This window comes from Trematomus bernacchii, unplaced genomic scaffold (genome assembly GCF_902827165.1).
Source record: "Trematomus bernacchii unplaced genomic scaffold, fTreBer1.1, whole genome shotgun sequence".
Lineage (NCBI taxonomy): Eukaryota > Metazoa > Chordata > Actinopteri > Perciformes > Nototheniidae > Trematomus > Trematomus bernacchii.
The window spans coordinates 7,000,256-7,024,016 of record NW_022987803.1 but is presented as its reverse complement, the minus strand read 5'-3'; the positions used below and the strand labels follow the sequence as shown (position 1 = coordinate 7,024,016).

General features: G+C 42.7%; 1 protein-coding gene across 2 annotated transcripts in view; it reads left to right on the top strand.

The window, feature by feature from the left end:
- The window catches only part of disp1 (dispatched homolog 1 (Drosophila)), a 98,485-nt gene extending 75,234 nt beyond the window's left edge, over positions 1–23,251 (top strand). For both annotated transcript variants that reach the window (XM_034150685.1, XM_034150686.1), the window contains 8 exons: positions 12,095–12,124; positions 13,205–13,328; positions 13,742–13,869; positions 16,387–16,481; positions 17,293–17,390; positions 18,108–19,697; positions 20,616–20,879; positions 20,975–23,251. In XM_034150685.1, coding sequence (XP_034006576.1) covers positions 12,095–12,124; positions 13,205–13,328; positions 13,742–13,869; positions 16,387–16,481; positions 17,293–17,390; positions 18,108–19,697; positions 20,616–20,879; positions 20,975–22,711 — 4,066 coding nt within the window. In that variant the 3' untranslated portion in view covers positions 22,712–23,251. The remainder of the gene's footprint in view (positions 1–12,094; positions 12,125–13,204; positions 13,329–13,741; positions 13,870–16,386; positions 16,482–17,292; positions 17,391–18,107; positions 19,698–20,615; positions 20,880–20,974) is intronic.
- Positions 23,252–23,761: the final 510 nt, after the last annotated feature.

Below are 23,761 nucleotides of genomic sequence, written 5' to 3'. Positions count from 1 at the left end.
TGTATCTGTGCTTGGCTTGACATATTGTTCAGTTGAAAACGTAAAAATGGTGGAGGTCGTATCCATATATAGTCTGAAAAGTGGATACAGTAAAGTCCTTAGCACTTATGTCCATCTATCATTTGGTAGGGGATATCATAAAAATGATTAGGATCAGGTCCGAATACTGCACTATTATTTGATAGTTGTACAAAGACTAGTTGTGTCTTTTAGGACAGCTTGTATGTGTGTGCATTACATTTACAAATATGTTGTTTGATTGTGTTTTTTGTTTGTGTGGGAATTGTGTATCTCCCCTCAATATAGTTACATTTCAGTATCCATTCTTGTAGGAAGTAGTAGTTTTATTCCTGTCTCTTTTTGGCTTTTTGGAAGACTATGGCTAGTTGCGCAGAGCCCAGCGCATGCAGCCCTAAAGTGTCCATCTGGAGTCAAGTATGCACACTCAGACCACTGCTACAGTCTCAAGGCTTTACTCGGGTGTCTGTGAGTGCACACTTATGGTAGATGCAGGCCAGAGGGAGAACTGTATTTAGGGCAAACATTGTGTAGCTTCAGGGCACCTGAGTTCCTGCTAACCTGCTCCTACCTGCACCGCTGACCTGCAGCAGCCACCAAACTGCTCACTGACACTCAACCATCCGGGGTCAGGTCGAGTATTTAACCCCCCCACCCCCTCGCTCACACTCTGCTCTCCTGGGGCGAAATGTTTCTACCCTCTTCCCCGATGCCTCTCGCAACAGCTCTTGTTGTTTATGGCAACCACAAGTTTGGTTTAGATTCATGCCTTGTCAGATAGCAAGAATTCCCATCTCCCCCTCCCCTCCGACGCCCACTCAGGAAAGGTCAGCTTTTATTATCTCCAGCAAGTATGAATTTAAAAGTTTGGTTGCTATGACGGACCAGGGGAAAATGCATTAAAACATGACAACTCAACTAGTAGAGCATTCATCATGTGTTATTCAGCAACTTTTGATCAGATGGTTGTATCCAGAGTCTGAACATGTTTGGTGGACTGCACAGTGTTGACCTGTCTGAGCTTCATTGCTTTCATTTCTTGTTTGCCAAAATTCCAGATTTGTGTTTGTCTTTCCTTTTTGTTGTACCTCCTTTCTTTTGTCTCCCTCGTTGTCTCGCTCTCTGTCAGACAGCTGCAAGCCTGAACCAGCAACAGTTTGTCTGAAAGTGATCTGTGTGCTGAGCTCCGTGTTGGAGGGTGTCAGCTTGACAAGGCTTTGCACATTATAAAGAATAACAAGCGTTTGCAACGCCTTGTGGTCGGGCATATTGGCTTGTTTCTCAATCGTCTACATTTGTCTTTAAAATAATTCCCCAAATTCCCAATGTAGTTCCTTTTTTATCAGAAATGTTCTACACTTGTTTGGCTATCACAAACAAGAGTTGTTTATCACGATAATAATGGTTAGATAATTTATAATAGAATTAGGGCTGTAACCAGCGGTTAGTTCATCAATCAATTGATTATTATCATACGTGTGTTATCAACGTGATAACTATAATTATTTGAACCTGTATTTTGTGACACTCGTATTACTACACAAGTTATATGTTGAAACAAGACGGTACAAATGCAGATGAATTAAAACGGTAATCTGGGTATTTTCCTCATTGTCATTTTACGCAGAAAAGGTTCAGTTAAAGGCCCCAGTTACAGGGTGCTAATATCAGCTAAATGAGATGATACAATCTGTAAAAAGGATGTGTTAATATGTCTGTGTATATCTTGTGGCTCCAGGGGCTTATGTGCAGGCTCTGTGATGGATGGAGAGATTTACTGACATCCTGCGTGTCCAATCCTCTCTGCACTGAAAGGGAACACTTGAGCTACAAGGTTAGCCCGGGGTAAATGTGTGATGATGTCTGCAGGGACAGCTGGTATTTCATGGTCTTTCGTTGAGTTACATCAGCTCAGCTCACATTTAGTGTTCTGTTGGAGCGTGAAGGAAGCTGTGATCTGTGGCACCATGGCAAAGAAGACATCATGAGAGCTAATGGGCTGATGCTCAGGGAGTAGATGTTCGATTGGTGGTTCTATCAACAGCAAAGATCCCCATGTGTCCTTGGGCAAGATACTTAACCCCAAATTACTCCCGGTAACATAGTTTGTGAATGTGTGTGTATGTTAGTCTCTCAGAGCAAATGGCACCTTGTATAAATGGATGTTAAGCCGATTTTTAGAAACTTTTTTAATTGTGCAATGTTGACATCCATGTTTACTAGCTTGCAGTCTACATATTCTCTACCCTGGCAGACATATTGCTACATGTCTCGACGTAACCTACTTCGATTTTTTTTGTAAATGAAACCAATCGCATACTTGGTATACTGGGCATAGACGGTTACAAATTGAAAACTTGCTATCTAAGCTAGCTCGCACTTGCTTTTAGTATGGGAACAGCACCTAGCCAAGGCAGGCCTTGCACATCCCCAGTTCAACCCTCTCGCCCAGAAATGGTCCCTTCTAGCTTAAAAAAACCAAGATGGCAACAGCCAAAACACACACTTAAGGCTTTCATCTTGGTTTTTGACTGCCATCATCTTTTTGGAACCAGAAGAGACGAGGGGGGTTGGAGCTAAGTACAAACAAACACTGACCACGATATTTATAGTCAATCAAAATGTTACAATTAACTTCCATGAAGATATATTAGTTAAAGGTAGGGTAGGTAAGTTTGAGAAACCTGCTAGAGATACACTTTTTGTTATATTCCATGGAATGCTCTTAACATCCCGATAGCAATGTTAAGTGCTTTGACAAAAGATCCATAAAAAAAATGTCATCTGTGGAAGCCGTAGTACTGTAAAAAGCACGACCAATCATTTTAGCCGGCCCGGCTAAAATAACTGGATGGCCTACCTGCCTGTCAGCCTTCCATCTGTGCACAAACTTATCTCGTGCCCTCATTGTTCATGTGCGCGTTCGTGTGTGTTGGAGGAGGGGCTCTGTAAGGAAGTGGCAGATTTTCTCCGGTTGTGTATTTTCAAATTCTAGCGATCTCGAGCCGGTTTCTCAAACTTACCTACCCTACCTTTAATTTTAGTGCTTCTAGTTATCAAAAACTTGAAATCAGGATATTGTTGGGCTTTAGGTTGTGTGTAGTTGTGTAGAGATAATGGTCTGGTTGTGAAATGTGAGGTCAGTTGAAGCAGCTGGTGCTGTAACTGAGGCCGGCCAAGAGATATGAGCAGAAAACTGAGGGAGGGAGAGAGTGAAACAGATGAGTCTGATAGTTCTCACTCTTTAGATTTTCAGAACACTTTTCTGGCCTTCTTAATTCAGGCTGTCCCCGTTTAAGACCTGTCTTAAAGCCTTCTGCTTCTTTTCTTTTTCACCTCACTCCCGGTTTCCCCGCTCTCTTTCTTCCTTCTTTACCACCATTTTAATCTCTCCCTGTACCCCCCCAGTCTTATGGTATAGTTCCCTAGTATGAAGTAAAGCCCATAAAGATAGCCATCCCAGATCAAAGGCCCACGCTGTCCCATAAAGCAGGATCAAAGCCTGATGTGAGCAGGACATTGTCATAACTTCTCATAAGCTGGCTGAGCAGCTCGCCAGCTCTCAGCTGGATAAAGATGGTTCACTGGCTGCTGGAGATCCCGTAGCCCTTTGAAAGGGATAAACTACTACATGTGTTCAGACTGCGGCAAAATGGATTTAAGTCTGTAGGGCTTTGTTTTCTTTGATCAGTTTGAGGTGTACTTTATAGACTAGCTAGATGTTGCTCTAAATTGTAATTGGTGAAGATCATCATTATTAAAAGACATTTGTTGATTTATAACGCAAACATTTTCAATCACAAGTCTTTAAGTCGTGGCATCCTATTTGTAGAGGCGAGGCTCATCTGTCAACAACAGGAGCTGTCTGTCGTTGTGGCAGCAGCAGGCTTACAGATAAATGAGCAATGGCAAATTGAAAAAAAAAGTGGACGGGTGCGAACAAGCCTCTACTCTTTATTCCAAATGATCTTACCATAAACATCATCACCAGACTGCACTAACCTCTCCCACTGTACCAAATGCAAATCAGTCAGTCAGTTGGGGAATTAGCGGCTCTCTAAATGCTGCTGTGGGAATCCCCAGATGTTCTCAGGAGTGTCTTTTTAAAGTGTGAAAAAAAAGTTGTTCATCTATTTGTTTATGTTGCTAGGGTATGAATCAGTGTTTCCGCCAGACCAGGGCTGAGAGGGGCGTCCACCCCGAGAGCGGGGGGGGGGTGGGTGGGTGTGACGTCACGTGACTTGAATTTTGAATTGAGCCGTCCCTTATAGATACTATATCTTTACGTATTAGTGATGGGAATTCCGGCTCTTTTTAGTGAGCCGGATCATTTGGCTCGGCTCACTAATGGCACATTTCCACCATGACGCGGAGCGCGGTTTCGTGCCGGGCCCGTTTTTGGTTGCGTTTCCACTATGCCTAGTTCCGGCCCGGGGCTACTTTTTCACCTTTTTTCTGGCCCGACAAAATCGTGGTTCTATCGGGGCCAACAAACAGGGCTGAGTCGGGCTGAGTATGCTAAACTAGAGAGAGCATCGCTGGCAAGGGGGCTACAACTACAACAAGATGGACATATTTGACCGTGATTTAATTGTAATACACGTTTCAAAATGATCCCGAAGTAACAACATACTGATACCGGTTAGTAAAAACCATGAATTAATGCTTTGACAAGTCTGCAGACAGACGGCAGGCGAAAAAGCTTTTAAAATGTGTGTTGTCTAAATGGAGATCGGCTAAGCTAACGCAATATATATATATATATATAACTCTTCTTATGGCGTTTTTTTTTTTCTTTTTCAAATGACGGCAAGACGCCCCCCTGGCGGAAACGCTGGTATGAATACATACAGTATAAACTGTGCCAATGGGAGAGATAATTATATTGTTTGCATACTTGTGCGTAAAGAGAAAACAGAAAGAAGTTCCTTAAAGATGTTAAGGCTACTTTTACGGTACCCTTAATAACATTTGATCAAATTTAGAAAAAAACAATTGCACTTTTCTGCGCTTTGTTTTCCTCCCCTGCACTTTGTAAACCTCTGCTCGGAATTTTCCAGACCCCTCCACCCCCAGTACTCTTCCTTCCTATCACACAGGGGAGGACAGGTTTCACCAGGCTATCATCATTAGGGCTTCTAGCCTCAGGGCCTCTAGCCTCAGGGCCTATCTGGGGCCAGGACTGCTCAGTCAACCTGGTCCAAAAAGCATCTAATGTCTCCTTTGTATTTTAATGATTTCTGCTCAATGGCCGTTGTTTTGTGCCCGTCGGACTTCTCTTTTAGCGAGAGGTATTAACAGATGCCCATGGGAGGAAGTGGAGGTTCTTTGGTGCAGCCGCAGGTGAAAACCATTGGTTCCACTTCTGGAGGTCTCTGCTGTTCTCAATGGCCACACATAACCACTTAAAGTTGGCTAGCTTACAGCTCCACTCAACCATGCAGTGTAGGGTTGGCGGGTTAAGAAGTTTCTAGATTCATGTTTTCTGGCCAGGACCATTCAACCATCTGGAACTGGCATTTCTGCTCACACTGCCCTCCAGTTATAGACCCTACTTTGCCCTGTAGTAGAAAAACACGTAAATGGCTATAGTTTTTATAGCATATGATCTTAAATGCTGTTTTTCCTCCTCTTAAAAGAGAATCTTGTAATGTTTCTGCACCATGTGCTGGGCTCTGGCTTTGTGAGGCGAGGAGCAGCCCTGATGAAGTCGTCACACTGACTGACAGCCTATAACTATTGGCTACAGTGCTGAAATCCTGTATGCCTGGAATTTCTGCGCGCCCATATTTCACCTCCAAGAATTCAGGGGAATGGCAGATGCAGCCAGAAAGGGCCACGCTCACCACTGGATACACACATGCACACACATTGACTTCCATTGTACTGCTTCAGAATAAATATAGAAATAAAAAAAGCTGGAACATTAAAAGTGGGGTAGGTAATTTTGGAGAAACCGGCTCGAGATCGCTAGAATTTGAAAATACACAGCCGGAACAAATCTGCCACTTCCTTACAGAGCTCCTCCTCCAACACACACGAACGCGCACATGACCAATGAGGGCACGAGATAAGTTTGTGCACAGATGGAAGGCTGACAGGCAGGTAGGCCATCCAGTTATTTTAGCCGGGCCGGCTAAAATGATTGGTCGTACTTTTTACAGTACTACGGCTTCCACAGATGACATTTTTTAATGGATTTTTTGTCAAAGCACTTAAGATATTCATTGCTATCGGGATGTTAAGAGCATTCCATGGAATATAACACAAAGTGTATCTCGAGCCGGTTTCTCAAACTTACCTACCTTTAAGTCAATTTATCGATAAGGGGATTGACTAAAAAATGTTCTTCTTCTGAAAACATGCACTTTGAACTTTGCTAGCCAAACAAAATGCATTGAACACGTTATTAATAAATATAAGAACTCTCCTTAATTAGAACACATTTAGTTTTACTACTTAAAAAATAGCCCTACTTAAAATATATTCAAAACCATATTCAAATAAAAACCAGGATTAAAGGCAACATTTTACAGTCATCAATTGGACAAAAATATAAGTAAAATATGGTCACATACTGTATCATATGTATAGAAGCTCATTGTCTAAATAGTAACATGAAACATCCAGTCATTGATTGTATATAAAAGTCCACAAGAACACACATTAAAGGAAAGTCCCTCTACATAGCAGTTACTACACTCACGTTGCCTTGAAGTGCCCCATGTCTCTGGCTCTGTGGTGATAATGAGAGGAGAGTGTCCCCAGCTGACCTCCATTTAACCTCTGTGTTTAAAGAGCACAGGCCTGTACAGGAGTTTATTGGAGGCCTGTTGGAAACGTGATGCCCTGTGAATCCCACTGTTACTCATGAACCTCTAGCTGCTCTGTAACGTCTTATCAACACGCTTCTCTGCTAATGCAACATTCACCCTTAGATTTCCTCAGAGAAAAACCTATTTTACATTTTCTTTGGACATTTTAGTTGTCACATTTGTGGGGGTAAAACTCTCCGATCAACAGAAGTGCGTTGAAGAACTTATAGAAAACATTTAGATACAAGAAGCCTCAACTTTATAACACTTCTTTTGTCAAATATGTCTCTTATTTATTGGGTTATAGGTATAAAAGATTTTACACTATCTGATTTGATCACTTTTTACAGAAACGCTGCTCTACTAAACTCATCCTTATTCACTTTCAGGCTTTTTTGTTGGCATGCTAAACAAGCTACTCGAAAGGCCCTATTTAGACTTTACTGTCTGCATACTGTAGGAATATAGGAAACTTTAAAAGTATATTCAAACATTATACTTGTTTATTGAACTGTCACTGCCTCAAACGCTGATTTAGTTTTACCCCCTATGTGCCTCCAACATTTACAGTGTCATTAATGTCATCCTAGCATACACTCGGGCTCTCCGAGTGAGTGTTAATACCCCTCTCTGTACGCTGGTTTAACCATAAGAGAATTATATAAATATACACACAAGGCTACTTTTCAGCCACACTGCGGTGTATTTGTGCCTAACCAGTGTCATGATGTCATCTGAAGGGGGGGTGCTGGGAGTCTGGACCTATTTCATGGCTTGGTCGAGCCTCTAATTGTGTGCAGCGTTCCAGCGAGGCACTAATCAGGGCGAGGCGGCCGGCAGCCTGACGGGTGACACTAATTGCTCCTGCTCCGACCTGAAGGCCTTGTTCGCCAAGTATTTACCCGCCCGTCTGTTGACAGTTAGCCCCCCCCAGCCCCCTACCTACTCCTGACTCTGAACCCTTGCGGCACACATACACACTCCTTTACAACAACACACACCTTACAGACTCATGCACATTTATTGGCAAACAGAGGTGGAAGAAGTGATCCAAAAGTATAAATATAAAAATGTAGCAAAACTAAGAGAAGTTATCATGCAGAATGGCGCATTTCAGAATTATATATATATTAATGTATTTCACAGTCAAAATATTGTGTTTTATACAAGCTATACCTCCGTTTCACTCGTCACCCCTAAGGGTTTGTCTAATACCTGGAACAACCATTACCAACAACAACAACTCCATATATTTTAATATTCGTTCTATATATTGTAGAACAACTTTCAATTTTTTTTCTTTATCTTCTTACTTTATATAAACATTTGTATTTTATATTTTTTTACATATTAATATAAATTTTAAGGTTTATATTAATTATTTTGTATTATTAGTTATTTTTTTACATCACATATTTTACTTTAATTTCTAATGTTTATATACATATTTGTATTCTTTAAAAAAAAAGTTTATATCCCTTTTTTCATTCTAAAATGGAACAACCAAACCCAATATCACTCGAGATAAATAAAGTATTTTGATTCTGATACCATCCCATAAAGTTCCTTTGCAATGCAAACACTGTTCACTACTCCAGTTATTAGGACCAACCAAGATAGGTCTATTGGTCCATTCAAAACAATTCTCCCTATACAGCAGAGAGTTGAAGCAGTATAAATATCTGGGGTATTATACCAGCACGTGTGTGTTGAAACGGGGCTACACACAGCCAGCTCACCTTCACACACACTCCGTGGCCCTCTGTCAGCACAGTGCTGAGTGAGCGGCCGGCGGGCTGTGTTTACCTTATTAATTAGCCCAGTGATCCTGAAACACTCTCCCCATGGTAAATAGAATAACACTGAAAGGTTATTCAGGGGAGGAGAGGGAAGGAAAATAAGAAGGGGAGGGGGGGGGGGCCAGAAGCCGGAGAGAGACTGCAAGTTTGTTTTCGAGGCGTCATGAGTAGAAGAGATCACAGAGTCGGGGAGGAAACCCGAGGCGGTGGGTTGTCATCCTGCTGAATTTAGAGCCTCTGTGATCATCAGTCAACACTACTTCTCTGTTGCTCACTGCCAACCACGTTTTTTTTACCCTTTTTTTCAATGCGCTTCAGGTCATGTAAGTTGTTTCTTTCTCTGTTTTTTTTACTTAAACAACAAATAGAAGTCTCAGGGAATGATCACATTGCCAGATCTTGAATTCATCTCCCAAGATCGCTAGGAAAAGGTTGCCTGAGTTTTACGACAACGTCCTAAATTATTGCTAGTGACTTGACGTATTCTCGATCTATTCATCTTTGTCGTGTCTGTGGCCAAATGGCCTGCTCAGGTATGCCGCACGTCTTTCCAATTGGCAGAAATGGATTCAGATCGGAGACCAAAACTCAAAACAGACCTTCAGTAGACAAATAGATATGCCTGACAGCGCTTTTACAAATCCGTTCCAACTATTTCCAATAACTCGTCTCCTCCTTTTCGGGCCATATCTGTGTCCTGGGGTCTGCAGTTCAAGGCCATACATGGGAAGCCAAGAGACAGAGCACAGGAAAAAGAATAACATTAGCAAAACAGAATTTCCCCTTGGCTACTAGTCCCAACGAGGGCAGGGGAAATGTGCTTTTCATTAGGCAATGCTGGTTTAAACCAGGTGGAAGGTCAATTTATAGTGAAGGGAGAGTCCGCCTTACGGGAGAAGGCAGTCATATTAATATAATCAAGAATAGTTCAATATTTTAGAGCAAAAACTAAAAACAGAATCTCATCTATAACTTGTGTACTTTAAAGATAGTGAAGTACGTTCAATTGCACTTCTATTTGGAGCTTTAAACCTTGCCTTCCATCCGCTGTCATATAAATGTCCGGTAAAACTACCAAAGGGATTTACAGCCTTCCTACAACCCCACTCAACCGTTGAGCAAAATTCCTCACCAATCGCTCCAGTTAATTTGTGCCTCCCATTACCAGTAATTATAACATTCCGCAGATTTGACTTTAACGGAAAAACAGGGCAGAAATACGACAACAACCTTTTTGGGACCTCTGGCCAGACTTTGTTAAATCACAGCACTAATGGCCGGAGCACTAATGACCTCAAAACTCACTTCCTGTTCCTCTGGCGGGGTAATTTCAGGACGCTATTTCTATAGTAGGGAAGGGTATTAGCGCCAGGCATGAGGGGATGAAATTGCACGGGTCATTTTAATTTAATTTGGCAAGAATAAAAAAAGAGATGTAGAAACATTATTAGGTTGATATATGAAGTGCAACTTTAAATTGAAGTTCAAGTTAATTATCAACATTTCGACTTTTGACTTGATGTTTTAACTTTATTCTATAAGTGCAAAGAAATTCTCCCAACAATTAAAAAACTCTGCTGAAAAATAGCCTTTATTCTTTATAAATGTACACTTAATTAACAACATTTTAATATGATTATTGTCATTAAAAAAACATATATTTAAACATATTTACTACATTCTCAAAATGCAAAAAATAAAAATTCTTCTTTTTCTTATGCATGGCAATACTCAAAGAACAACTTTATACTCAAAAATCAGACTTCATTATCAACATTTTGACTTTATTCTTGCAATGTTGGATTTTCTCTCAAAGTGCAAAAAAAGTAACAAAATGTTTTTAAAATGTCCTATGATTATTTTTTGAATGCCTAGCAATACAGAAAGATTGACTTTATTCACTCAATTTCGACTTTTTCTCATTATTTTAAAATGTCCTATTTATTTTTATCTTAGGCACAGCAATTTATTAAGTCAGGGCTTTTAAAACAGACCATTTATTTGTACGATACAATTCATTTGGCAGAATCTACAACAGGGATGGGTGGGTCTGCATGAGTTTGTCAGCCCTGCCTAACTCATTAGCATATTCAGGACATCACACTATGTACTTGCTGTATGCGCTCTCCTCCCTCTCAATTCTCTCCACACACACCAGGTCTCATATCCCCCTGACCCTTAAGCCCACATTACTTATCTCCTTCAGCCCTGCTGTGATCAGGTGGCCGTATCTGATTCTCCCCCTTCCTCTCCGTCCCTCCTCTTCCTCTCCACCCGGGGCGTTTGCTGCTCCCGGCAAACCGGACGCTTCCCCACCGCTCCCAGGAAGAGCTGGCGAGAAGTCCAGATAGATCCTGAGCAGCATGTGCCTCTCAGTGTTAGTCCAAGTATGAGGAGGCCACATTAGAGGATATAAGAAAGTAAAGTGTCATAACGTTTGTGTTGGTGTGCAACAAAAGCTGAGGTTGCCTACTCAGATTCCAGTCAGAAACCCTTCAGAATCCGTATGTAAATGTTTCATTTCTCGTGTCAGTTGTCTTTGTGTGTCACATGTTAGGGCTGCACGATTTAGGGAAATAATCGAATTGCGATTTTTCTGACAGATATTGCGATTGCGATTCGATTTGCGATATTTGTTTTTAAGCGACCTAGCGGAAGTTTATTGTAAAATGCGGCCATATCTCCGGCTAGGAAGGTTGTATCAACGTGCTCCCGTCTCTAGCACCCCCGCAGCCCGAGCTACGAGTGAAAGAACTAAACTTACATGAAACTTCCGTTGGGTTGCTTTAAAGTCAAGCTTCAGTTTAAGATTCACCCTGTAATAGATGTAAAACATGTGATGGAGCATTACTAACCTGACTCAGATGCTTTCACCAAACCATCTAGGAAAGCTCCATTGGAAGCCATTTGGAAAGAGCAGGCACTTTCAAAAATACTTGGCAGGTGATTGGATCAATCTGTCTATCACCTTCTATCATGGGCCACTTCTGATTGGTTAACAATGGCTGGTGCATGTGGAGCACAGCACTTCTGATTGGTGTGGATGACTGACACACAAGAGGAACACATTTTTTTATTTATAAAAAATAAATAAATCGCAGGCTTTGCGATTTGATAATTGCATCATTTCAAATTGCGATTTCCATTTAAAATCGATTAATCGTTCAGCCCTATCGCATGTATACTAGAAACCATTGTTAGCCTATGTGTCACATCTGAAACAGATTTGAAAAAGGAGCAGAGAGCATTATGGAGAGTGGTTTGGACAGCCACGTCAGTCTTAATGTTTCACTGGTCTCGTACCTATGGGGTGTGCTGCTGCTGGAAAAAGAAAGAAGAGGCAGATTATGAAGAAAAGATGTCCCTTCTCGCTCCAAAGTCTCTGCAAATCTGTTTTTTATCTCCTGTTGCTTTGATTCCAAGATGTAAGCCTGATTTATCTCCCGTCTTTTTGTTTTTCAGCCCTGCAAGGCCCTTTCGATTCCCCAAAAGGTGAGACCTGCCAAAAAACTGTTCCTCTTGTGTTGATGTTCTGGATTGCAAAGCTCTCTCCTCCTCCTCCTCTCTTTATTTGTCATCCATCCATCACTGCTGTCATTCCTCAGTAGTGAGTCATGGGAGTGTTTGATGGGAGTCTGTCTCTGTACCTGGCCTCCTTTAACCTGCAGCTCTCCAATTCGTCTCAAATATAATCCAGCAGACTGTTTAATCAGGATTAGAGTTTTTAGAAAGGTTCAGGAAAAGATCCCAAGTGTTAAGAGCTACAGGGGGATGGAGACTCTCAGTACACGCAGCTTAACCTTAGACAGCTACTAACACTGCTTCCAAACAAGCTGAGGCCTTAAGCAAAGCCCAGAGGAGGTAGGCTTATCCAGTGGTGAAATGTCACTGAGTACATTTACTCAACTACTGTACTTAAGTACACATAGACTATTACTTTATAAATATAAATGTAAAAAATAAATCAACTAATGCATTGTGATATAATGTTAAAGGTTAATCCACCCACCAGTTTATAAACTCATTTAAATAAACCCTGTGCAACACTGAATAAACAAATTAGACATTTCAAAAATAAATACAATTAGTATATAAACATGTATAAATACACACATGCATATATAATAATCATTACTTTTCAAAATTGCCCGAATTAATAATAAACTAATAGGTTGAGAATATATTAAAATTCATATACATAATGATCATTATAAGGGTGAAAATATATAAAACAGTTACATATTAAGATTGAGATAAAAGTTGATTGCAAGATGGTAATAAAATTACCATCTCTCTTAACCTCAAAAATGTTGCTCTTGTGACTTTTGATTCTTAAGAAAAAGACAGAAAGAAAAAGTGAATTTAGTACCTGTAGCTAGTTCACCAGCACTTACAATGGTGTGACTTGCTTGAAGTGAATATATCTGCACTTTCTTTGTTGTTAAGAGTTTGAATCTTTATGGTTTTTGCACTTATTGTAAGTCACTTTGGATAAAAGCTTCAACCAAATGAAATGTCATGTGACATGACATCACTGTGTACACTATATTAAATCCTTTTCCTTGTTTGCAGCTATGCTGAGCTGATAGCTGATTGGCCGGTGGTGGTGCTGGGGGTGTGCACAGTGCTCATCGTGGTGTGTGCTCTGGTGGGCGTTCTGGTTCCAGATCTGCCCGATTTCTCCGACCCGCTGCTGGTGAGTACAGACCCAGAAGAAAGCATCAAAGCTGAACATCAACAGCCCTGAGTACTGAGTGCTATGTGTGGTCTGTGGACGTAAAGAGGAGATGAAATGGCTTCAGCCCAAAGGCTGTTTCATAATATTACATGTACTTTTCTTTATGGGACAGATTTTACAGTGCATACAGAGTAGTGCCAGCACTTTAACAGTTTGCATGCACTAAAGAGTAATATCTGCTCCATGTGGTTTTCCATAGCTCTATTCCACACGGCCATGTTAATGGGAAAATTGGTATGATCGGATGAGATAAAGAGATCAAAAAACATCACATTTCAAATGCTCAATTTATACCAGCACCATGAAGACAGTAACCTTCTTTCATTATCAAAACGTGTTTCCTTATCCTTACTTTCTTTCTTCTTTAAAAGGGTTTCGAGCCAAGGGGAACAGCCATTGGCCAGCGGCTGGTCACATGGAACAACATGGTGAAGAACACGGGCTACAGAGCCACGCTGGCCAACTACCCCTTCAAATACGCTGATGAGCAGGCCAAAAAGTAACGTCACACACACCTTACACTTCACAGACACACGAGTTTCAGCTTGAGACATTGGGATTAGTTATTAAATAAACTTTCCAGAACTTAAACAGACATTAAATCCAAATACCATTGGGCTAATGCGGCTACTCACTATACTAAACCATTGTTTTTTGATTCACATTAACATGGCTAAAAATGAACAACACTACAAGAAAAGGCAACATATTTGTTTACATATGGCTGTAAAATGAAGCCTTGATCCTGTAACCTGTAACTGAGGGAGTCAGGATGGGTGAGTGTTGACAGACATGCTGAAAGTCTGAATCCCCTCCTGAAAGAAAAGGGGAGCTCACTACAGATGGATCCACAAGGTCATCAGCTGTGCTCTGTCCTCTCATCAGGAGAAGCTCTTCACATGTTGACGTCTGTCTCTATGACACTCTCAAGGTCAAACCGATGTTTCATATTGGATGTGTTCTCCCTGCTTCTACCAATATAAGCCAGTATCTCAAAACACCAATTAAGTCGACTAGTTGAAATGTAATTGCTTGTTTATCGGATTACATTGACATGCCTCTTTAAATGATCTATAATGAATGATGTACCTGCTGTCGGAGCCATTCATTGTTTTGTAATATCAAATAGTTGAACATTTATTTTGTTGCTGTTCTGTATATAGTCATTTGATTATTATGTATCGTTCATTTGAGAAGAGACTGGCACCAGGAAAGGCAAGAAAGGAAAGGTTTGTTCTTTAGCCAGGGCAAGAGAGGTTTTAAAAATAGAAACTATTGTTCTCCGAATACGATCGTCTAAACGTAACATAATATACAGCTCAAACAAAATGTTGCCAGAAGAATGGACTATGATCCTGCGTAATTTGCTACCCGATGCCTCACTGGCAGTTTGATTTTGATTATTTAGTTTTTGGTTTGAGGACAGAAATACGCTCTAGCTGCCTTTTTAAAAAAAAAATAAATAAATAAATAAAATAGGAGCTCACCTTGATCTAACCTCCCTCACATAAATTCATGGAACAAACAGAAATGTCATATTATTCTTTTTAGTTTTCTGCATTAGCATTCCAGTTAGCTCACACTGCTCTGAATCAGACTTCCTGTAGGGTTAAGAATCATCACATCTCCACTCTGCTGATTAGATCCTTTCAGTCTGTCTTCCTCTGTGTCTCCTGCGGTGTCTGTGCCTCCCTTTGTCTCCCCCTCTGTCTCCCTCCACCTGTCTGTCTGCAGATGTAATTGTGTGCTTATGTTCGTACGAGAGGCCTCTGCTGCTGTCAGCGAGTGTCCCAGCCTCACCCCCCCCCCCCCCCGTCTTTCAACCCCTCAGTCTCTCTCTGACAGCCACCTGATTACCCTGCCTTCCTGTCTCTAGCAGGGGACACGGCCCCTAAAAAAAAAAAAACCTGCATACACACTTATAGAATTCCTGTCTGAACCGTCGCTGGCATGTAGGCACTGCAGTACTCAGAAAACACATCCTCCTCGCAAAAAACACACACAATACATACATATACGCCAACGACTTGTCTGCACGTTGTCCCCTCAGGCCCCCCACTCAATCAGAGCCACTATTATGATTATTATAATAATGACACCGGTATCTTAGTACCGCTGTACGCCATTCATCTGACTTTGAGGGGAACAGCAATTACTGCTGCTTTTTTCATTCAAGCATCAGATGTGCTTCCTTTGCTTATTGTCACGCTGACTTTGCAGCCGTGCGTCTCTGGATCTCTGCTGCGTTTATAAAGTCGTGCAAACTTCCTTTTGTTCTTTCTCTGATTGAAGTGATTAGCATTGGTCGCGCTTTGCTCTCCGAGGGAAACCAGATTATTATAGCCCTGATGATAAGAATGATTTGTTTTGATTATATTTCAATAATTTGGGGACAAAAGGGCTGTAAAAAACAGTATAACACTAAGACTTGCTGCCAAAAGTTGAAATAGAGTAGCATCGGAAAGGTTCCCTCGACAAAAAGGCATAGCATATTTTTAATAGATTTGGGAATATTACAGAAACTTAGATCTGTGGTAAACATGTTTATGATACTTACACGTTTTAATCAGCAGTATATTCTCCACATACTGACACCACTTTTATGATTTTTGATGGGCAAATGCAATCAACAGAATTAAACAGCTAACGTTAGTCTAACTACATCACAGTTGCATGGCTTTGCTTCACCACCGCTAAGCTAAAGGTGGCTAATGTGCAGCTTGATGACGTTTAGTAGTCTTGTTTTGTCTCTTGTTATCAACCGCCGTTATTATGTTACATAGAAACTTGGAACATTCACCATGTATTTACTGATGTATTTGATGTGGTAGAACAAAACGTTAAAACCTTGTGTTAGCATTAAGAAGCAGTATCACTTCTCAGTTATTTAAATCTGCCAGTTAAATAGGTTTTCAAGCATAATGTGAATGGCCATGCTTGTTGTTATTACCACATTGTTTAATTGAATGTAAACATACATCTAAGTAATGTAGCTATTTGTTTTCTTGTTTTTTAGTCACCAAGAGCCCAGGTGGCCCGAGGACCACTTTGATCGAGACAAACGGCAAGCAGAGTGGGACTTCAGTAAAGAGTTTTTCTGTGACGTGCCAGGTAAGATTTTGAATACATAAATGACAGTGGTTCAATTTAGATTGAATGAAAATGAAAAATGCAACAAAGACATTTTTTTTTTTTTGAATAAATGCACAGCCACTAAAGCAGGGGTCTCAAACTCAAGGCCCGGGGGCCAAATCCGGCCCGCGACTTCATTTTATGTGGCCCCGCAAGAGCTTGCAAAGAATATAATACGTTTATTATACGGTTACATGCCACTTTACAGAAGCAGGTTGCCCTTAAACTACATGTCCCACAATGCATCTCATTTTGTGACATGCGCACTGAAGAGACTTGCAATTATTTGCCCTGGACTTCTGCTTTCAGACGTAGTTAATTACTAAGTTATTATTCTATCCGATAATAATCAAATTCAGAGGCAATAATGTAATATAATACATTATTTTATATATATATTATATATTTATATAGTTACAACCGGCCCTTTGAGTGCAACCTTTATGCGAATGTGGCCCGCGATGAAGTTGAGTTTGACACGCCTGCACTAAAGGATCTTGGGCCAAACCCAAATGAATACAGCACATTAAAGATGATAAACAATGATATGATAGAATGTAGGTAACAGTATTTACTTCTCTTATATGGATATAGAAAAAAAACTTTGAATTGGATTATTTCCACTATTGTCTCAAGGTATAGATGTTTTTCTTTTGCATTGGAGTGAGAGCTTTTCCAGCCACCAGATCTCCAGATTGTAGAATTGTAATTGCCTCATATTTCCTCCCTTTTATTAATGCAGGAAAGATGGTTTTCCTATTTAAGTAATAAACGTCCTCTCTCGATGCAGGTGACAGTTACTCTAGACTGGTGTTCGCATCAGCTGAGGGGAAGAACCTGTGGAATATTCAGGCCATCAAATCCATGTGCAACCTGGACAACACAAAGGTACGACAACAGAAGAGAACACGGGCCTCAAGACTGGGAATGAATACAGTTACCATTCACTTCTTATAGTTTTTATTTGTTTATTTATTTATAGTATTTTCTTCCAATATAATATCTTATCACATATAAAATGCTTAATTTACAGTTATTTGGGTTTTTTTATTGAGACTAAATGTTTATTTATCCACCTTTTTCCCCTTGCATTCATAATTGAGGAGACATTACATAGGAAAATCTAATTCCTCTAATATTGTGTTGACATAATTCATATTCAGTAAGGTAAAAACATGCATTGTAAATGTACATTCACATAGAGGGGATGAATTACAGCAATACATTTTGTGCTTTAAAGTTTTCAAAGTATTCTCCTATCGACAGAACCCTACAGAAACCAGAAAGTTCACATTATGGTTTATAATATACTATTATTTATTGTCAAAAAGTTGTGTAGGGTTACATTTGTATCATTCAGTGTATACAACAGTAACACTGCGCGTCACATTTCAACTTGCGCACCAGAGGCTTCCATCGGCTAACACCAGATAGCCTGATGCTAACTTAAATGGGAATTAAATAATGAAGTTGTGCAGCTTTTCTAGACTTTTGAAATGTTGTTGAACTTAACTGATCCAATTCTGATCGTTATCAATTTAACCATTGTTGAATAAATGTATTCACATCAATTGTAGAAGATTTATAATTCGTCTGTGTTCCCAGGTGCGTTCCCACCGTGACTACTGGAGCCTCTGTCAGCGCACCAACGATGCCTCCTGCTGTCCCAGCTGGACGCTCGGTAACTATGTTGCCGCGCTCACCAACAGGTCGTCCTGCCAGAAGATCACGGAGCGCGACGTAGCGCACACTCTCAAGATCCTACGCTCCTGTGCAAAGTACTACCACAACGGCACCCTGGGGCCCGAGTGCTGGGACATGGCCCTGCGACGGAAGGACCAGCTCAAATGTGGCACCGTGCCCAGGAAGTGCACCAAGTACAACGCCGTCTACCAGATCCTTCACTTCCTGGTGGACAAAGACTTCCTGGGTACCAAGAGCCTGGAGTTTTCTCCCCCTATGCTCAAATACAGCATGCTCTTCTCCCCCACAGAGAAGGGAGAGTCCATGATGAACATTTACTTGGACAATTTTGAGAACTGGAACTCTTCAGACGGAATCACCACGGTCACAGGGATTGAGTTTGGGATCAAACACGACCTCTTTCAGGACTACCTCCTCACAGACACGGTGTATCCCGCCATCGCCATCGTGATCGTCCTGTTGGTCATGTGTGTGTACACGCGCTCCATCTTCATCACTCTGATGACGATAATCGCCATCATCAGCTCACTCATTGTGTCATACTTTCTTTACCGGATGGTTTTCAACTTTGAGTTCTTCCCCTTCATGAACCTCACGGCCCTCATCATCCTGGTGGGCATCGGCGCAGACGACGCCTTCGTGTTGTGCGATGTTTGGAACTATACTAAGTTTGACAAGCCGCACGCCGAGCTATCAGAGACAGTGGGAGTGACTCTCCAACATGCCGCCCTGTCTATGTTCGTCACCAGCTTCACCACCTCTGCAGCTTTTTACGCCAACTACGTCAGCAACATCACTGCCATACGCTGTTTCGGTGTCTATGCGGGCACTGCCATATTGGTGAACTACATTCTCATGGTCACGTGGCTTCCAGCTGTGGTGGTGCTACACGAGCGCTACCTGCCGAATTTGTTCCCGTGCGCCAAGCCTCAGGAGCCGCAGAGTGGATGCTGCACCCGGACGTTCTGGACAGGTCTTTGTCAGAAGGCCAACGACTGCCTGTTCGCTGTCTCCGAGGCGTCACGGATCTTCTTCGAGAAGGTTCTCCCCTGCATCGTCATCAAACTGCGCTACCTCTGGCTCTTCTGGTTCCTCGCCATCACAGTGGGCGGAGCTTATGTTGTCTGTGTCAACCCAAAGATGAAGCTCCCGTCTCTGGAGTTGGCCGAGTTTCAGGTGTTCCGATCCTCGCACCCGTTCGAGCGCTACGACGCCGAGTACAAGAAGCTGTTCATGTTCGAGAGGGTCCATCACGGCGAGGACCTCCACATGCCCATCACCATCATCTGGGGCGTGACCCCCGAGGATAACGGGGACCCCCTGAACCCCAAAAACAAGGGGAAGCTGATGCTGGATAACAGCTTCAACATTGCCAGTCCTGCGTCCCAGCTGTGGATCCTCAACTTCTGCCAGAAGCTGAGGAATCAGAGCTTTGTGTTCCAGTCAGACGAGCAGGACTTCACCAGCTGCTTCATCGAGACCTTCAAACAGGTCAGTACTGCATGTGCACCAAGTATACTTTAGGGATGCACTGATACAACGATAAGTATCAGTATTGATCCTGCAAAGGACATAATCACTGAATCGTATCAGGAAAAAAAAGATAATCCATTAGCCTAAACAATAATGTAAATGTGTTTTTTTGAGATGTTCAGATTTAAAGACTGGCTCTTATTTTGAACATTTGAAATGTTCATTCATTTCATTAACAAGCTTATTATTTGGAAAAGAGGGATACAAATAAGGTTTTGGTATTATCAGATACTGATAGGGTAGTTTTCAGGTCTTTAACTTAAGTATGGATAGTGAGGTGGGCTGAAGATTGGAAGGTTGCGAGTTCAAATCCCGCCTGGAACACCACCACTAGTGTGCCCTTGAGTAAGGCACTTAGCCCTCAGTTACTCCAGGGAGAATGTCCCTGTAATTGGTCATTGTAAGTCGCTTTGGATAAAAGCGTCAGCTAAATGAAATGTAATGTAAGTAAAAGTACTATTGCCACACTACAAATACTAGTAAAATAATCCTGAATTGGAAATGATACTTGAGTAAAATAAATGAAAAATAATCAACAAAACAAGTAAAGCTGTTAAACAAAACTGTACCCAATGAAGTAATATCTATTTAAAAAAAAAAGAAAAAAAAGAAATCTGCCTAAAAATCAAAGTTATTCAAAAATAAATTAGAAGATTACTTGAATGTTCATAAATGGCAATTATCTCTCAACTGGTCAGTTGATGAATCAACTAAGCTGGTATTATATAGAGTGTTGGCTAGTTAAGTGTATCATTTCTAAACTAACTTTTAATTTAAAGGTGACCTAATGGGAACACAAAATGTACTTTGTTTAGACGTAAAGATATGTAAGTGTCACATGATATAGTGATCTTAACCTCCCTCTCATGTTACCAGTGGATGGAGAACCAGGACTGTGAGGAGGCCCCCGTCTACCCCTGCTGCAGTCAGTCCACCTTCCCCTACAAACAGGAAGTGTTTGAGCTGTGCATCAAGAGAGCCATCATGGAGCTGGACCGGAGCACTAACTACCACCTGGACAGCAAGACCCCCGGCCCACGATTCGACATAAACGACACCATAAGAGCCATAGTGTTGGAGTTTAAGAGCACCTACCTCTTCACCCTGGCCTACGAGAAGATGTTCCAGTTCTACAGAGAAGTACTAACTTTAATTTATTTGGTGTCTCTTTCCGATACGTTTGGTTCTGCATCCGTTTGATTCTCTTGATATTAATGATGGTGGTTCTGTTGTAGGTGGATGCCTGGATCCTTGAGGAGCTCCGCTACGCCCCAGAAGGCTTGAGCCACGGCTGGTTCATCAGCAACCTGGAGTTCTACGACCTCCAGGACAGTCTGTCTGACGGCACTCTGGTTGCCATGGCGCTGTCAGTGGCTGTGGCTTTCAGCGTGATGCTGCTCACCACCTGGAACGTCATCATCAGTCTGTACGCCATCCTGTCCATCGCTGGGACCATATTCGTCACCGTGGGCTCCCTGGTGCTGCTGGGCTGGGAGCTGAACGTCCTGGAGTCGGTCACCATCTCTGTGGCGGTGGGGCTGTCCGTAGACTTCGCGGTCCACTACGGTGTAGCCTATCGCCTCGCCCCCGAGCCCGACCGCGAGGGAAAGGTGATCTTCTCCCTTAGCCGCATGGGCTCCGCTATCGCCATGGCGGCCCTCACCACCTTTGTGGCCGGGGCCATGATGATGCCCTCCACCGTGCTGGCCTACACCCAGCTGGGCACCTTCATGATGCTGATCATGTGCATCAGCTGGGCCTTCGCCACTTTCTTCTTTCAGTGCATGTGTCGCTGCCTGGGGCCCCAGGGGACCTGCGGCCAGATCCCCCTGCCTAAAAAGATGCAGTGTCAGGTGTTTTCTGAGGTCACATCTTCGGTGCCCGCCCCTCAAGGGAAAGGGAAGTACCAGCTGGACAGCAGGGACGGGGAGGCGGAGCATTACGAGCTGGAGCCCCTGGCCTCCAGTCAGAAGAGTGAAGACAAACCCCGAGAGGAGCAGGAAGTGGGCGCTCAGCTCTACAACGGGGTCCCGGCCCACCCCCACACCGGGCCCTTCCCACACATCCAGTACACGAGCAAGGCAGAGCCGGGCAGAACGGGCCCTGAGAACGGCCTCGCTGCAGCCCTGAGGCCACCGTCCAGGTGCCAGTTCTCTCAGAACACTACCTGCACATGTGGGGACCCTTCCCCTCCTCACCACCTGTCCCAGCAATGGACCCCCCACTCCTGTGCTCAGCCCCCCCTGGAGCCCCCTCCCACCCCTCAGCTCTTCCCCCTCTCAGGAAACACCCCCAGCAAACAGAACGCAGCCCATTTAGACCCAGTGTACACGCACATGGACTGCCACATGCACTACGTCCACTGCCCCCCCGCCCATTTCCACCAATGTGCCCAGGGACGGGTAGTGGCCCCCAGGCAGGGACCCGCCCACACCTGTAATCTCAGGAAGTACTGCGTCCACGCTGCGGGCCAGCAGAAGGCCACAGCTCTGACCCAGGAGCCCGGCTCAGAGCCCGGGGGGCCAGGGGACCATAAACATGAAACAAGATCCTCAAGCCCTGACAGTAGCCAAAATATCAGCCCCCCCGCCGTGACTCAGTGCCCATCCCCCTCCCCGGACTCACCTCTCAGTCAGGAGAAACAGATGGGAAGGGACAGTGACCATTGTTGTGGAGACAATCACACGTCCACCACTGACACGACCACACCAGTGGACGCTTGTTGTAAAGTCCCTGGCAACCAGGAGCAGCTCAGAAGTATTCCCGTCACACGGGAGGAGAGCGGGAAGAAGTGCAAGCGCAGCTCTAAACGACAGCGGGCGTCCTCTGCCTCGCCAAAGAAACTCTACTGTTTTAACAGGACGTTGAAAGTGAAGTGCAATTCAGCTTCAGAGTTTAACGTGCCAAAAACTGACACCAGCGTGCCTCCTATCGCAATAAACACCAATCCCTCCTCGGAAAGCTTGTGTTGATGATACATTGTATTAATAAAACTCATTTCAGAACAAATGGCAAATGTTCAAAAAAAGGAACGACCAACACTAAACTGTCTGTGCAATCAAACAAAGTTTCTGATGCTGACCAAGTGCCTCAATGTGTTTCATAAAACAGCACCCGCTCAATATAATCTGTTGACATGTTTCTTTTTCTACTTTCACATAGCATATGTTTTCCACTCAAACACACACTATTTGTTAAAGCTATATCATAATGGGACCTGATCTTTTCACCCCTCCATGAAATGTTGCTAACTTCAGTGTTAAATGTACTCCTGCAGCAGCCATTTGCACCCACATGAAATGGTATAGTATATATTGTGATATTGTGTGTAATTACTATTAAATGTTGTCAGAGATGATAACATCAACAATGACAGAAATGTGCCACGTTTTACAAGCCGATACCCCTCGACACTTTTTTTATCTGTGGGAGCTGGTTTTAAAATTCAGTGTGCCTGTTTTGTTTCAACTTGGCCTCGGATAAAAGATGATTAAAATGTCTTTTTTTTATCACTTCTGGCTTTTATTGTCTGCTCTTTCAATCTTGTGTACACACATACACACGCCATAAAATAAGATGAGGCTCTGTTGAGAGATATCTTCAATGGTAACACCTGTTTCATTGTGCCATTACTGCTGACTCCCCTCTCTTCCATCTGGCCGGAGGTTATTGACTGGATTTAAACGGGGGGGGGGGGGGGCTTTCTGCTCTTCATGTTCTTGTATACTTGCTTTACACTCTGATACAGCTCAGATGTTCTTAAAGCAACAAGTCCATCTGAAGCATGTTTACTGAGGAACTGTTCAATGGACATATTATCCTAATTTTCCTGTGACATGTCTCCATGCTTTAATGTTCAAAAAGCTCTTTATTTCTCATACTGCCTGTGCTGCAGCACCTCTTTTCACCCTCTGTCTGAAACCAGAGCCCAGTCTGCTCTGATTGGTTAGCTGGCTTAGCCTATGACAAATAATGTGTTGGAGTGCTAGCCAATAGAAGCGCAAGTGTAGTGTTGTCACTGT